Source organism: Condylura cristata, unplaced genomic scaffold, assembly GCF_000260355.1.
Source record: "Condylura cristata isolate star-nosed mole 26May11 unplaced genomic scaffold, ConCri1.0 scaffold00015, whole genome shotgun sequence".
NCBI classification, from domain to species: domain Eukaryota; kingdom Metazoa; phylum Chordata; class Mammalia; order Eulipotyphla; family Talpidae; genus Condylura; species Condylura cristata.
The window spans coordinates 29,049,280-29,066,268 of NW_004567116.1; the positions used below are offsets into that span (position 1 = coordinate 29,049,280).

Consider the following 16,989-nt stretch of genomic DNA (forward strand, 5'->3'; position numbering starts at 1 on the left):
TCACCTCCCTACAGGTCTCTCACCCACATCTGCCTGAACCAGTCCACGGCCAGGAAACAAGCCCGGTTTCTTCATCACGTGCTTGCGGCTCCATGTGGCCTCCTCAGGTCTCCTCTGGCTCCCCATCCAGCTTTCCTTCTCTTCTTTTCTTTTTTCTCTTCTTCACTTTTCTCCTTTTTCTCTGCTCAGCCCCACCCTCCTGGGTGGGGCAGGGAACCTGGACCTTCCCCTTTTCCTAGGGACCACCCTGTTACAGTGCCTCTACGTTTGCTGGGCTGTCAGCCTACACCTAAGCCCTTGAAGACTTAACGTTGCCCTTGTCTTATTTTTATGGAAACTTCATGTCATCCTTCAAGGTTTCTCCACCTCTGGGGAGGCCACTGTGTTTGCCTCAGTTCAAGATTTGATGGCACGGATGCCTCCCGCATCTGCCACAGTCTCGTCTCTCTGACAGGCCCATCACCCCTTAGACTCCTGTGTTACCACACAGCCTGATCGCTGCCTGAGGACAGGGACACCCTGGTGTCCAGGGCACTGCATACCCAGTGCCCTGCACAGTGCTGACATATCAAAAGACCTTAGTTACTGGGTGCAGCACAAATAAATAGATAATGGTGACTAAACTTTCTGCATTTTCCAAGAGAGCCCCTGACTTCAGTCCCTTTCATTATCTTCAAAAAACTCCAAGCACAATGTTTACTTTCCCTCTCCGCCACTTCACCCACCCATGGGGAAGGAGGAGAATAAAATGAACAATAATGTAAATAGATATATAAATTAATAAAAAATAAGAAGTAAACAGGCAAATAAAGGATACAATTTCCAAAAAAAAAGTCCAGAAGACTGACAGAAGTGAGTTCTTCCCTTATTAACACCTAAGGAAAGCAAGCAGGGAGGGTAAGATAACACAGCATGCCCAGAGGCTAAGCTGGATCTGGAATCAGATTTCTGGCCCCTCGTGCAGCTCCTTCTCAGAAAGTGCAGACCAAGAAGTCCGGATAGTCTACCCCAGACACTTGGCTTCAATGACCTCTTCAGTTCTAGCATCATCATTGCACTATCGGCCCATTTTACAGGGAGGCAAACCGAGTCAGCTCCGTGGGACCTCAGCACCCGGGCCCTCCTACACGCTGCCAGCACACACAGCCACGTGTGCCCTTCATCAAAGGTGGTGAATGGGCCCGAGGCCAATGCCTGATCCCTTTGTGAGGGCTTTGAAACCAGCACACACACAGGCCCACCCTGCAGTTCACACCCTTCACCGGCAGGCTGTACTGCACGTGGTTTCCAAGCCCACAAAACAGCCCATTTCTCCAGCAGAAAATAAACACTAGACACAATTACCCAGCCAAACTGCTGATGTTCACAGATGCTGCATCACAGCGAAACAGGACCGGATGTGCCCAGAAACTTCCTCAGGGGACCTAAGGCTCTCCCAAAGCTTTGCATTGAGACCCTGGGGCTGGGGAGGGGAGCCCCAGATGACTAGATTGTAAAGTCTGGCTGGAGGCTCAGTTCTCAGCAAGGAAATGGCTCCAGGAGAGAAATGAGGCCACAGATGTCCAGCACTCCCCATTTAAAGAGGGGTGAGTATGTGGGATGGGGCCCCCATGTAATCTCAAAGGTCTTCTGTGCCTGTACCCCTAACTCCGAGAACAGCCATCTTCATCAAGGACTGGAAAGGCCAAGGGTGCTGATGACAGATCCTGGAGCCAGAGAAATCAAAACTTCCCCTTCCTCAGTAGGCTAAAGAGTGGATTTTCTGCTTCTGAGGCTTTTGTCTTGCCAGGTGGTCAATGCTGGCCAAACCTGGGATGGCATTGCTCATTTCTGGCTCTGACCTTGAACAGATCATTCACCCTTGCTAACCTTCAGTTCTCTTGTCTGTAAAATAGTACCTGGCTCTCAGGGTTGTTTGGAGGCCACCTGAAACCAGAGCTGCAAAAGCCCACGAAGGAGTTAGCCTGCTGAACTTGAGCTTAACTTGAGCAGCTACAGTAAACTTCCCCAGCAGAAGTTATGCCCTCCTCCCTGATCTTGCTGGTTTTTAATCTGCAATTGTACCAGGGTGGTCCCCAGAAAAGGGGAAGTTCCAGGTTCCCTGCCCCTCCCAGAAGTAGGGTGGAGGTGAGGAGTGAAAAAGAGAGAAGAGAAGCAATTGTTATAGGACATCCTAGGGACCACCCTGTTACACAATCAAAAAAAAAAAAAGGAAGCAGATGGGGTGGTGGGGATGGAGAGACCGAAGGAGACCTGAGGAAGCCACATGGAGCAGCAACATGTGATGAAGAAACCATGCTTGTTTCTTGGCCCTGGACTGGTTAAGGCAGATGTAGGGAGGTGACCATGGCAGTGTTTATATTGATTTTGATCTTGCTCTTTTCCTCCCAGACTTATCTGGCCATTTCTGACCCTTTTCTATGGGTCCCCGGCCAGAAGGTGCTTTATTTATATTTAGTCTTGTGGGCTTTCAGCCTTGCTTTGGGCCAATCCCTTTTGGGTTGACTTTTGCCCGCAAGGGGATGGGTAACTTCAGGTGTTTGATTTAGACATTATATATTTTGTCTTCTGTGTTGTATACTCACTGTATTAAAGTCCCTTTTCATTAAAGTCTTTTATGTTTTATCTGGATGCAGCAGATGATAGAACCCACTTACAGCAGGCAGGTTTGGGGCTTCAGGGGTGCCCCTCTCCCTACCCTGTAACACTTTCACTTGTTGACCTGAAAGTCTAGGGAACAATCAGAAGCTCCAGCAGAGAAGGAAACACGTTTTACATTTTTGAGATGGCATTTACCTGAGAAAAGCAAATTCCTCACTCACCTCAATGCCCAGCACTTCACCTGTACTATGCATTTCCCAGGGTATTGTTTCTGCTTCTGGGGGAGGGGGGGGGGAATTAGTCTTGAATATGGGCAATGGCTACCATTGTGGAGTGACTTACTGCTTACTGAGATGCAGAATCGGATGTTGGTGCCGAGTTAGCATACTACCCCCAGGGCTCCGGGGGATGTGACCCCTGTTGTGCATGTCAAGGTGGCCAGGTGATCGGGCGATAAAGCCATCACAGACTTGTGTTTATCTGCCTAAGACCCACAGGGACGACCTGACCTTTCTCTGCCCTAGCACACTCCCTTGTAAGGGAGTGTCAGCATCTGGCAGCTGCAGGCGGTGTGGCAAGAGAAAATCCCTACTTCCACCTTTCCCGCCTTAATCTTCCACTCCTACTGCCTAATGGTATATAAGGGATCGCTGGAAATAAATGAGAGACTCCTGGATGAAGAACCTCGGCGTCCTGTGTTTTCTTTAACCTCATCGTCCCTCGCCGGACTCGGCTCCGATCAGCCGGACGCGGCAATCGGATCCCAGTAGAATGCCTGAAGGCCACTGTTAAAAGTCCTTCTAATCATTCTTCAGTGCTAAGCACCACCACCACCAACCCCCACTCCCCATCCCAAATGCTAACGACTTGGTGAAGGTAAAAAATAAAATCAGGGCCATCCCAGTGGTGCAACGGGTTAGGACACAGCACTGCAAGCTGGCCACAGCCACTTCAGTGCAAGTTCTACACCCAGCCCCGGAGGTGATCCACATGGCATGGCAGATCTCTCCTGACCCGCCTGCTGCTCCCCTCAGCAGTGTACTCCGTTGATCTGCCTGTTCTGCTCCCCACTCTGTCTCTGGCGAATCCTCTCACAGTCCCTGCACCTCTGGCTTGTACCCCAGTTCTGAATGAATAAATTTTAAAAAATTTTAAAAATCAGTCTTAGAGTGAATTAGTTAGCTGTTACCCCAACTTGGGGATATAGTTAGAGCCCTATCCTACATTCATATGTACCCCGAGATCCATATCTCTTACAAATAAGAGGTGACAGATGACTTCCTAACCACTAGGCAGACTTCAATGCTCCTCATGGGGACAGAGAAAGGACTGAACACTGGCTTCTGGACTCACTGATCAGGGAGAGAGGAGAAAAGTCTTGTAGGTCCCACCACCCCCCAAAACCCAAGGTTTTTGCCTGAGCGCCAAAACCAAAAGAACATCACTGATCAGAAACCACACGGTCCATAGGAGAGGAGCTTGAGCTCAAGTCCAAGAGATACAGGCCTCCCAGCAGAGTCCTGGACCTTGGCAGGGGTCATGGGAGGAAGGGGTGGCCATGAGGCCAGGCCAGGCATAGGGCAGGGGTCAAACTCCTTCAGGCATGCAGACACTTGTGCTTTTGAGACAAGGAGGAGCTGGCAGCTGAAACATTCAGAGAAGGGGGCATTTATCAATGGCCCACTTCATTCTCAACAGTCCCCATTGTCTAAGCTAGCACAGAGATGGGCATTATATCCCAGAACTGCTAGTAAGAAAAGCCCCAAGATTTGTTCTTGAATCAGAGTGCAAGGATACAGAAGTCAAAACTGAGACATATGGTTTGCAAACCATATGAAATATCTGAAACTGGAAACTTCCCCAAAAAACCCATACAAAATTGTTCTCATCCTTGGAGACCAATAGAATGCTTAATTGTCAATTGTTCATTTACTTATTCTGCTTTTTTTCAATAAAGGATGTAGGAGTTTGCAGTCAAAGATGTGTATACTATAATGTTATTGAAGCAGAAATTAAAAGCCAAAATCAGGAGTACAACTAACTAGCTACTAGAACGGAGCAATACCATGGACTAAGAGTCTCCTCGTAGCCAGAATTAGAAGGAAACACACATGTTACGAGGTCAGGAGCCACACAGACTTGTAGAAATTCCTGAGTACTCTAAGCCTCAATTTACTTGCCAGAATAAAAATAATAACACTGCTAACAGATGAAGGTTGTTAGGAAAAGTAAATGAAACAAAGCATACACTAAATATTCAACAAATGGCAGTTATTATTACAATCTTCTGTTTTCAAATCTTTCTTCTGTAAACTAAAACTATGTTAATTTGTTGGGTTGTTCTGAAGCTCTTCATTGTTGTTCTAAAATTTTGATTGGCAGGCATATATATTTGATTAGTAAAATCAGTAAAGAAAGAGAGTAAGACTTAGTCTCCTAACACCCCCACCCCCATTTTTGAGTCTTTTCTTGAGTCTTAACATGACTGAGGGGCCCCACAAGGGAGAAGGCTGGACAAGGCATGAAGCCTTCCTTCCCTATCACCTTCACTCTGCAAGAAGACTGCGAAGCTGATCACAGTCGATCCTGATTTTTTAAAATAATATGATAGTTTATTTTTACATCATTCTGTGCCTTTTTCCATCTCAGTTGTAATCCCTGTGGGCTTCCCATCACCAGTCACCCGTGTGCCATCACCATAATCCAGCAGTCTACCCTTAGTTAACCATCCCAAGGTTCAGGTCAAGGTTCAGACCAGAAGGCAGATCCCAGCACCCCTCGGGAGATGGCTGAAGCCCAGTTTTCTTCCCTACACATTAGGGGGTATTGAAGGGGTGAGAATTCAGGTACGCTTTGACTGAAAACCATAAACACTAACAAAAAAGCTAGGCCATGATGTCTTTTTAACTATACAACTGAAGTTGAACATTTAATCTGCACACCTCACTGAAGCTTGACACAGACTAGCCAGGATGGGAGAGGTCTAGAAGCAATAACAACAACCAGCAGTGCCGTTTTGTAGCACTTAACGCCAAGCACTGGAGAACATGTTCCTAGCAGTCCCCAGAAGGTGAAGGTCAGGGAGAACAAGATTCTATCAAGACAAGAGATAACCCTGGGAGAAGCAGGGAAGTGAAGCCCAGGCTAGCCCTTCCAGCCATCTGCTGAGAGGAGACACAAAGCAGGTCCCATCTCACCAAAGCAGAGAAAAAAGCATCAGCCCCATTCAGCTCATTGTCCTAGGGCCCACCACGGAAGGCTCACAGCTTATCTGCTGCAGGGGACATGCACACGGTAAGCAGGAGCTTGTGCAAATTACTGGTGCTGAGTTCCACTTCAGAGCCCAGGCTGTCTTTTGAGACTGGTCTTTCACATCCATGAGGGCAAAAGATGCTTCTAAATCCCAGACCCTGAGCTAAAGCCCCAGATCAAACAGGACACACGAAAGTACTGTGTCATATCTGCCCTGATCCCCACCCACCCCCAGCTGAGCTGAAGCCCCTGACTTCAGGTATCCCCTACCAGGCCAGTTTCCTGAACTCACTGTCCACCTTACTACAAGCCTAAAGGGCCCCTCAAAGGGGGATTGAAGCTGAGAGTGGGTCGCGCTAGGAGGCTGTATGTTGGTGCACACGTATGTTTCATACATGTATCCATGTGCTGCATACATGGGATCATCCACAGGTGTCCATGTTGAAAGTGTGTGTTGCTGGTTGTACTAAGAGAAAGTGTGTGCAAGATGGGTGTGTGTGAACAGAAAGCTGTGCGTGTGTGCATGAGGGTGCCCTGTGAGTGACGGCGGTGGACACGGCTGTCTGCAGGCTCATCCTCACTGAGTAAGTGAGGGGCTCCCCTAAGTAGCCCTCCCACCCTGGCCTGGGATAATCAGAGCCTCATTCACTCCAGCATAGAAGGCAAACTCTGGGCTCCCAAACTGCTGAGAAACCAAAGCCGCCTGACCCACAGAAAAGACACCCCATGTGGGGGCAAGTCAGGTCACCCTAGAAAGTATGAGCTCAGATAACACTCCTTGTCCCCCAGCTTCTGCCTTCATCAGTTAGCTCACATACATCTACACATGCACCCAGCCCACAAGGCGTCTGCCGCACACTTCCAGGCCCAGACACGGCGCAAGGCATGCAGGCACATGCACCCCAGGCCCACCTATATGTAAGTCCCCAAGTTTTCCACCCACACTCCCACCCTGGAGCACATGCTAGAAAGTTCCACATGCTGACTTATTGGCCCAGATGCGCTCCCTCCCACTGGCACGCGCTCACTCCCACTCATAAGCACTTACACTAATACACTCCCACTATCCAACCTTGGCAAGCATGCTCTGTCCCGGACTCAGCTGGCAGATCCTGGACCAGCTGCTGAATCCAGAGAATCCAAGAACCCAGTGACTTTCCCACTTTGGAAGCGTGTCTACTTACTCTGAGGGAGCTAGCCGGGATGTTCAGCCGCCAGACGTGGCAGGGAGCAGCTGAGGCTCCTGGCTCTGCCCTAGTGGCCCAGCTGGGCTGGCCAACCAGAGGGGCCGCCTGTTGCCCCGTGCCCCCGCCCAGCTCTGCCCCCGCCCACCCAGAGGCAGCTGCAGGACCCTCTACAACAGCTCGCTCCCTGCCAAGCCTCCGTCTGTCCTGTCAGCCACCACTGCCTGCCAGTCTCAGCGACCGACCGACCGCTAAGCTATTTTGGTCCCCAGGCAGTGGAAATAGGAGCGCTCCTCTGTGGGGAGCGCTGGAATGGGGACGTGGTCAGGCCTAATTAGAGACCTGGATCACCCCGGTACAGCAAGAGTCACAGTGGGTAAGCACCCCGGAGCCTTGGAGCCATCAGGGCTGGGGTGCCCACATTGACCCTGCAGCCAGCATCTGGGAAGGGGAAGGGAATGAGCTACAGTCATTTCCCTTGGAGCTGAAACAAAACTAGGAGGGGGTTGGGGTGTGGTTCACAGAGTCCCTGCCCAGAGAGCAGCCAAACACCGAGAAGCCCCCAAAAGCCTGGAAGGCAACTTGGTTTCTTCACCACAGGTGCTTCCCTTTGGAATTTAAGTCGCCCACATCAGTCACCCTCCAGATCACCAACCTGCCAAAAATGACAAGGGCTGGCTGCAGTCTCCTTCTAACTTAGGGCACATCAAACTTCTCTAGACTTCTTCCTGTGAGATGCTTAAGTCTAGACAAGAAGCCTGATTCCTACCCAAAAGCTCAAGAATGTTGCATTTTTTTGAAATGGAAGGAAACTGCACCCTACTCCTCCCAGTGCCTTTGAGTCACTCTCTGGGATCATTAAGCAAAGTCAGTCCTCAGGCTGCCTTGGACCCTGTTCCCAAGCTTGAACTCTCTCATTAGCAGAAAGCTCTTCTTACTATCCAACCCAAGTTCCCCTTGTGTAAAATAAAGCAATATGCCCACACTGTGAGCTCAGAAAGGGGACCCGCTCCAGTGGCATACTAATCACTCCAAAGTCCTTCTCAGTCTGTCTTGCTTAATGCTCATACCCCCATTCCTATTTTCAAGCCCCAGATCAACAGATGACTGTCCTGGCCCTGGGCACACTGAAGCTCCCAACTCAAACATCCCAGTTCTCCGGGGCCTACCAGCACCTTCAGCTCCTGTCCATCCATCAGAACATACCGATTCTGCTCTCCAGAAAGGGGCTTCAGTGCGTGTCTCGCACAGCCACCCCAGGGCCTGGGGCCAGAACTAGGGCCCTCAGCCCTGCACCAGACCAGACATTAACACTGGAGTCACTGTCTTCCTCAAGTGGGCTAAGTTTGTAGAACCTTCCCTCTGAGGCCATTTCGAATAGATCTAGCAGCATAATAAAAACACTCAGGCCTTTGTCCTCAAGATCCTGACTTTGCCTCCTGACTACACTACTTTCTCGTTGTGAGTCCTTGGATGAGTCATTCAGCCTCTCTCTGTAGCTCTTTTCCTATAGTTTAACAGGGATCATAATAATCCTTCCTAACTCATAGGTTTTTAGAAGTATGCAATGAGATCAGGAAAAGTACCTGGAATGCTGAGATATATTTTTAGGATGCTAGAAATTGGATAAGACTTAGATGATAAACAGAATAACATTTAAGAAAAAAAATCGCAGAAACCTTTTATGTCCAAGTCCGGAGTCTGCCTGGGTTTCAGGGCTAGTGAAGAATAGACTTGGTTTGCTACATGTGAAGAATACTACATGTAGTATGAAGGCTACATGTTCCCTTGGGCAGTTGTTAGGAAGACTCCCCCCTCTCTATTCCCCAAAATACCCATGCGTACATGCACACACTCACTCACAAGCACTTGCCCATATACATACGGCACAGCCCAGTCTCCAGGATGCTTGTTGGCCCCATAGGCCCCAGCCGCCTCTACCCTCGCTGGCCACCTCTGCATTTCCAGGGGGGCGCCTCATGTCTCCAATCTTGGCCACAGCAATTCCAAGCCTCCTTATTGAGGCCCCTGCGGGCAATTCCTCTCTCCCGGCCCATCCTTCTGGGCCATGGTCCCGGCGAGGTCTGCAACCCAAGACCAAGGTGGCAGAGACTGTCTCCGAGGCAGTTCAGAACTGAGCATCACCCCCCCTGCCCCCTCCTCTCTGCCTGCCTGGCTTCCCAGCACTGTCCTGCTTAATTCTTAATGGAAATTCCATCCCCGGCATCAGCCCTGGCTGGCTCAGGGAGTCCAGACCTGGGCCAACAGCAAATTGCACCCAGAGACAGGAGGCTTCCTGACCATGCAAACAGAGACACACACACAAACACATATGTACACCCACACGAGCAGAGGGACAGAGCCTGAGATAGTCACAGACTCGGATTCTCACCCAAACACGTGATAGAGAAGGACCATATGCCCTAGTCACTAACATTCATAACTTGGTTCTAAGTACTTTGGTTCTGAGATGATCCCCAACGTATACGTGAGCATGGGGGTTACATAACTTGCATGTGGCATCTAATAATAATAACCTAATACAGAAGCAGCAGGAAGTGCACTCAGGAGCTCTGTGCCTTGCTCACTGTGCCACCAAAGTAACTTTTGTAGAAGTTATTATGAGAATTCTAGGAGAGTGGAAGCCAGCTGGTTTAAATCAACTGTCTCTGGCCTCACGATTTGTGAGATTAGGGAGCGACTGCACGAGATGCATGGGCACCCACACGGCTACGGGAGGGACTCAGCGACCCGGCAAGCACACACGCAACCAAACATAGTTTCCTGACCAAAGCAGAAGCCTCAGGAATGCTCCAGAGCTGTGGCAGGAAGGTCCTCTCTAGCCTGCCTCCATGTCGTCTTCTTCTCTAGCAGCCGATGTCAGCAGCTCCGCCAACTTCACAAGTCACTTGTGGAGGTAAGACCTCCATATTTGAGTGGAAGATTTCATTCATTGTCAAGACTTCATATTCACTGAGGGGGAGATTTCAGATTACAGCTCAGCCAGCAGAAGAGTAGTCAACCCCAGCCTTAGCTCCAAGTCCAGCTTGAATATAACCTACAAAGTCACTACAAGGAGGCTCAGGTGCATCTTCGGAGAGGTCACACACAAACTTCAGGAAGGAGGACCTCAGAGACCCGGAGCACGGCCTGAGAGCATCCAAGGAGTGCCCAAGGTCCAGCTGAGACTGAGCAAGGCCCAGGGCCCTGGCACAAGAACACACGTGTGGCAGAACAGAGCCTGTGTGCTCCAGGGGAAGGGGAGCCGTTTTGCAGCGAGATGGAAAGATCTTGGTGGGAGGGGGAGTTGGGCAGAAGAGGGGACAGAGCCATGATGGGCACAAAGAGCCCAGGAGGATGAGAGAACAGGCCTGCAGAGGAAGACAGCAGGAGAGTGTAGCAAGCTCAGGAGCATGTCCACTGCCAGAAATTTCCACACTAAGCTAGACATCTTCAAACAAGAAGAGGAGTGTGCTGACCCTCAGCCTCCACTGAAGAATTCCCCATAGAGAGTGCCCAGGAGGCTTGTCTAGCTACAACAATCTCTACTGTGTCTAGTGGTTTCTACCCCCAATGCACCCATAATTCTCTGATAGCTTCTGCTGTCTAAAGACCATCTTCTCTGTGGTCTGAGGGCAACTCAGCCTTGGGCATCTACACTGGGAAAGAGTTTATCCCCCAAATGTCAACCGGAAATCATGGTGCCTGATAATTTGCCTTTGTCAACAATACCCCAGTGAGGTGGAAGCAGCTGATCTGGCGGTCACACTTTGAGGACCATGGCTTTATAGAAAAAGAGAAGGTCAGAGATCCACTCAGCTCAAAACAAAATGTGCAACCTGATATCTGAGCACAAATGATTTCTTCTGAAGTGTCCCTAGAGACTGTACATCCGCCGTGGCTTGTACTCTCCCTTGCCAGCCTCCATCTCCCCAGCTTCTGTGCCCACCAGCTCTGTGGGCTGTGCCTCTGGGCTCTGCGTGGCCCTCCCTGCCTCCAGGCATGCTCAGGAAGAGATGGCTCCCCCACCTGCTCAGAGAAGGTTATCAAGATCAGGATGTTGTACATCTCAGTTTGGAGTCAGAGATATCAGATCAGATGGTCAGGATGGCGGCGGCTGAACTGCCAGGAGATGAGAGGTGGCATGGGCCCTAGGACCCACTGCTGTGATGGCAGGGCCTGTAATGCCCTCCCACATCCCTCTGATGGGCACATGAGAATGCACCCCACCTCCCAGAGTGACTAGGGAACAGGCAAGAAGGGCCTGGGAGAGGGATTTGGCCACAGAGTCCCAGACAGGCTGGTGCTAACATGCCATCGACTCACTTGGGCCACGGCCCATGGATCTTTCCAGACCTTGCTTTGTCATGTTCTCCAAAGGGAAAATTTTCCTCAACTCTGAGAGCCAGTGTGAGACCTATAATACAATTAGAATGGAGGAATTAAGGGCCAAAGGAATGAATACAAAACTCTTGAGTGCAGGGTTTCTGAAATATTATTTTCCACCAGAATGGCCTGAGGAGGAGGGAGAATGAAGTGCAAATTCGAAGACCTCCCTAAGAAGTTCTGACTCAGTGAGCGGGTCGGGGAGGGGGGAGTGCCCAACCCTGGTGTACCTCTCTTCCCAGCCCCATATTCAGTTACTTCGTGTCATTGGCTTGAAAATGGCCATGGTAGGAATATTTATTCATACCACAAATTGGGCAAGCACTAAAAATCATTACATGCTGTTCTGTTTTACTTTGCTTTATTTTGGAAAGTCACTTGTGGATCATTTACCAGCACACCACAGGGCCTGAAGGTCTCTTTTTTCAAGCATCCCACACCATGATGAAGGCCCACTAGAAAAACACTCAAGTGAAAAACACTCATCCAAAGCCCTCATTTTACAGAGAGGGAAACTGAGACCCAGTAAAGAGAAAAATCATGATCAAGGTCACCATAGTAGGTCCCTCATGGGCTGATAGCTGTTTGGTTGAATGCAGTCGGGCTTGGGGAAGGGAAGTGAAGGCATGCAGCCCTACCTGTTTTCCTGAGTCTGGAATCACACACCAGCTGTGGTTAATTGACCAAGTGGGGGAGGGCAGCAAGGCCCCACTCCTGTGGGTCAGTCAGATGACCTCCATCAGCATTTGGAATCTGAATAGGCGGGACTAGAGGCTGTGAGTGAAGGATCAGCCACCCAATGGCTGATCCAAAGGACAGCAGGCACATGAGCTCCAGCTGCTGAGGGCCCCAGGACTGCTCTGTCCACCCCCTGCCTTCACCATTCAACTCCTCATTCAGTTCAAAGAGATTCCCAAGCATCCTCCCAATAAATGCTGTGTCTTATTTAAAATAACAAGCTATTTTCCATGACTCATGACCAAAACCACCTTCAGAAACACAGCCACAGAGCCACTTAGTGAAAACAAGAACCCAAGATTCCTGCCCCTTTTTCTTGCATCCTTAGGATGTATAAAGATGAGTGAGTGTGCAAACATGCAGCTCCCCAGTGTGGTGGAACCCAGAGTGGTTCCTAGACTTGCAGCATCCACAAACCCCAGGAATGCATGGTAAATGCAGGTTCTCAGGCATCCCCCCAGAACCACTGAATCAGAAACATAGCAAGCTGTGTTCTGATAAATCTTCCAGGTAGTTCTGATGCCCACTGGACTTTGGAGACCAATTCTCCAATGGCAGGGATCACTGCTTCTGTCTCCTGACAATGGATCAAAAGCTGTTGAGCTCAGGTAAAAAAGGCCACAGAGGTGTCAGGCCAGCACCTGCTGTGTGGTCAGTTATACCCTTCCTAACCAGCCTCCTCAACACCACACTCCTGGGAAATCTCAGGCATCTGAGCAGTGCCCATCCATTCTAAGCTAAGACAGAGGCCCTCTTAACAAAGGCTGAGAGACAACAACTGCCAAAAAACAAACAAACGAACAAAACACACACAGAACAAGCCCAACAGACATGGCAAAAAGTGTAACTTCCATCACTTCCACCACTGTCTTGGTGCACAACTGAGGGCGTGACTCAGTGCACATTTCTGGGCCCTGTGGATTCTCAGGCTGACTCTGGCTGGCTCTGGCTGGCTTTAGGTGTCTTTCTGGAAGGCCTGCCAAAGGCCTGGCACTAGAAGCTCCTTTGGCCTCTCTCGACTGAATCTATAGTTTCCTCTGCTTCTTCTGCTCCCAAGTTCAGGGAGAAAGATAAGCCTAGAAGAAGTGAGATCTTGGGGGGAGGGGCAAAGTAATCATTAACAACTACATTAACAGCTATTTTGGATGGAATTCTATGGAAGGGGCTTTGAAGCCATGGAAGATTCAGCAAAAGTTGTAATCTCAAAACCATGGCACCAGAGCAGGAAAAAAAGTCTATAATCTCTCTGCTCTACCATCTGAGTAGCCCATGGCTTCTTTGGCAGACCCCAGCCAGAGAACCCAAGTGACATGATCTGAGGACTAACTTTTCAGGATCCAGAGAGAGCAGTCAGGAGGAGGACACTATGGGGCAAGGTACACAGTGCAAGCAGATAATAACAAGAACCCAGAGAAAAAAGCAAGACACAGGTCCCCACAGCCTTCTTTTCACTTAAGCCTCTCAAGAGAATCACTGAACTCTCCAGAAAGTCTCTAAGTTGTGATAATGGTTTTGACAAGCCCAGATTTATAGCCTTGGCTAAGGCCTGCCAAAGATAGTAGTAAGAACTTTAGCTACACCATCAAGCATGCACAATGCTGCCACAGGAGCTTCCAGCAAAGTTTCACCAGAAGATGAAAACTCTGACAATTTGAATAATTAAAAAGCCTTAATGCCAACCCCCAGAATGGATTGGGAATGGATGGATAATTGCCCAGAAAGGATACTTCTAATAGAAATTATGCCAGCCTATGACTTTGTAGGAGAGAAAAAAAAAATTGATTTACTTAAAATTCCCTGCAATTAATACCCACCTAACATTTAAAAGGTTTGGTCTCAGATACATCATTCTTCCTAGAGGGAAATTCTCCAGAATTTATCCTCTTTGGGAAAGCTGAGGGAAGGGGGAGGACACTAAGATCCTCTAAGAGTAAAAATACTCCCAAGGAGTGAATGTGCTACTTCTGAACACTCTTGCCGGAGGTAATTTAGTCCAGCAAGCAGTGAGTGAAAGCCAGCTTTGTGCCTGGAAGTGTGAACATCATCAAGATCAATTTAGTCTCTGACCTCAAGATGCTTAGAGTCTAACAGTAAAGAAAATGACCTAAGTAGATAATTTCCACACTAAGAGATCATCAACAAGAAAAGTGTGTTAAAATGCCCTGCTACAAATTTGGATTCCTGCTTTACATATTGGAAGGCTGTGTTATTAGGTACATATACATTTAGAATTCTTATATCAGGTCAGAAAAATTCAATGTCAATTTCTATTTCAAGATGACCCTCACTATCTCTAGAATGGTTAGTGCCTCAAAGTAAAAACTAATATGGCTACATAACCATTATTTTGCATAACTTGCTCATTCTTAGACTTTTGCCTTTCTGTAGTCCTTTTAAATTCTTCTTATAAAAAGTCTGCAGCCAGATTGTCTATATTCTCAGTTGTTTCTATTGCCTTTGGAGACAAATGCATAAAGCTAATGTCATGGTTGTTTTCCCTATGTTTGCATCAGTGTATTTTATACTCTCAAGCTTTACATCCATGCCTTTAATGCATCTTGAGTTAACTTTAGTGTGAGGTGTGAGATGGTTACCTAGTTTCATTCTTCTGCATGCTACTCTCCAATTTGAAAACGACAGGTTTTAAAGTAAGCTTTGTGTGCTTTATTTTTAGAAACACATGCAAACTATATAAAAGAGAGAAAATACATAGCTAGTGGGGTATTTCCCTGGATGAGATAACTGATAAAAACACTCTCCCCTTTAATTTTATTGATTTTTTTTTTGGCTTTCCTTATCTTCTCAACTTTCTACACTGAGATTTTTCTTTCATAATTATAAATGATTTAATTTTCTGATTAAAAAGTAACCTTTAACGTTGAGTCCAAGACTAACACTTAGATAAAACTTCCCTAATTTCACCTTTCCCCACCCCCAACTGCAGCCGGGACTACTCAGAGCCCACCATGAGCATAGCATTTTGAAAGAGTAAATCTTAGTGAGGAAAACAGGCTGAAGAAGAGCAGTCCTGTGCCAAAATGCAGATCCTCATTCATACCCTTCATCTCACCCACTCCCTCCACTTACCCCTCTCTGCTCTAGCTCTTGACCTTTGAGAGAGAAGTAGGAAAGTAACAAAATCAGTCTCACCATAACTGACCTTTTCTCAGCCCCTGGGTATCTCCAGTCAAGTCCCTTTGGAGAAGAAACTTCCAACCTCCTTAAGAAATGCCCTGTGTTCTCCGAATCCTGAGTACCTTCAATAGGACGTTGGCTTACCTCTGTAAAGGAGGTATCGTTCTTTCAAATTTACAGGCCAGAAACTGAAGTCTCAAAAAGAGGAAAGTATGAGAAGTGAATCTGGGCGATCTGCCTGGGACCCTATTGGGAGGTCGGGATCCCGAGAGTTTAAGTGCCTGCTTGATGCGCCCTCTGGTGGTAAAGTGGCTGTTTGCACCCAGAGGGATGATTGAGGGAGAAACCAGGTATTTTACTTTATTTTTGATATCCTCATCCAACATTACATTAAAATGCAGCTTTAGCTCAAATGAAATATAATTCATAGACACCTACATTAGAGTAGACTTGTAATAAACCAGTGGACATGTAGATATTTAAATAGTTTTTCAGTGTTTTACCATTTTCATACTTTGAAGTCATTAATAGCTTTGGAAACTTGAACATTTTTGTGGGTTTTGAAAAGCTTTTAGTTATTTATCCCAACATTCTGGGAGCTGAGTGCTAAAATGTCTGGACCTCTACCCAGTGGATAGCACTTAGCTTGGGATTTCCAGGAAGCAGCTGGGGCAGGGACCAGCAAGCACTCTGACCACAATTTGGCTTGGGAAAAGGCCACATAGATGAGGAGGTGGTCCAGTCACAATCAAAAAGACAGATAACAAAATGTGTTGGCAAATGAGGAGAAATTGGATCTTTCATATACTACTGTAAAAATATAAGCAGATGTAGTCACTTTGGAAGCTAGCCTGGGAGTTCCAAAAGATAAAACGAAGACTTAACTTTTACCCAGTGATTCCATTCCAAAATATATATTTGAAAGAACTGAAAACACATATCCATGCAAAGACTTTCATATTAATGTTTGTGGAAGCACTGTTCACAAGAACTAAAAAGTAGAAGGGAAAAGGTTCTACTAGCTGATGAATGGATAAACAAAATGTGGTATATCTATAAATGGAATATTATTCAGCCATAAAAAGAAATGAAATACTCATGCATGTTACAATATTAATGAACCATGAATGTTAAGTGAAAGAAGCAAGACACAAAAGATCACATGTTGCATAATAATACTTCTATGGAATTCCAAAAATGAAAAATTAAGAGAAAAACATAAAGTTGCCATGGATGGGGTGATAGTAGTGGGGAAAGACTACTAATTGTTCACAGAAAGAAAGTGAACAAATATCTTGGTAAACATAATAAACTATTTCATTTAAAATACAATAACTACTGAAAGAAAATGTATAACATTGTCTATTCATATACACTTTCGATGTGTTTTAATGCTCTGGTGGTGATGTGTATGATACCTATAACATTAAAGAGAGGAGACTATGCAGCCCTCTAAAGCTATAATATTTAAGTATTGTATTTGAAGTGTAAGTATTCATCTGAAGGCTTCAATGAAAGCTTCAATGAAAAGTTAGGTATAGGCATTATAATCACCAGAGAAAAATTATATTTATTTTACAAAGTAAAAATAAAGAAATATAGTCAAAGACCAACAGGTAAATTACAATGAAATACTTTAAAATATGTAATAAAAAGATAGATCTAATTTTAAAAATCAGTCAAGAAAATGAGC

At 47.1% G+C, this 16,989-nt stretch overlaps 1 protein-coding gene across 4 annotated transcripts in view; it reads right to left on the reverse strand.

The window, feature by feature from the left end:
* INSC (inscuteable homolog (Drosophila)) overlaps positions 1-15,378 on the reverse strand; it is a 119,171-nt gene extending 103,793 nt beyond the window's left edge. The window contains exon 1 of one of the 4 annotated variants that reach the window (XM_012725593.1): positions 15,322-15,378. Coding sequence is in view for 1 of the 4 variants with exons in the window: in XM_004683017.2 (XP_004683074.2) it covers positions 8,923-9,018 (96 nt within the window). In the remaining 3 variants the exon portion in view is untranslated. Of the gene's footprint in view, positions 1-7,037; positions 7,093-8,243; positions 8,268-8,922; positions 9,163-15,321 lie in introns of those variants that run through there. The other 3 variants (XM_004683017.2, XM_012725594.1, XM_012725592.1) reach the window with 3 other exon arrangements.
* Between the last annotated feature and the right edge of the window lie 1,611 nt (positions 15,379-16,989).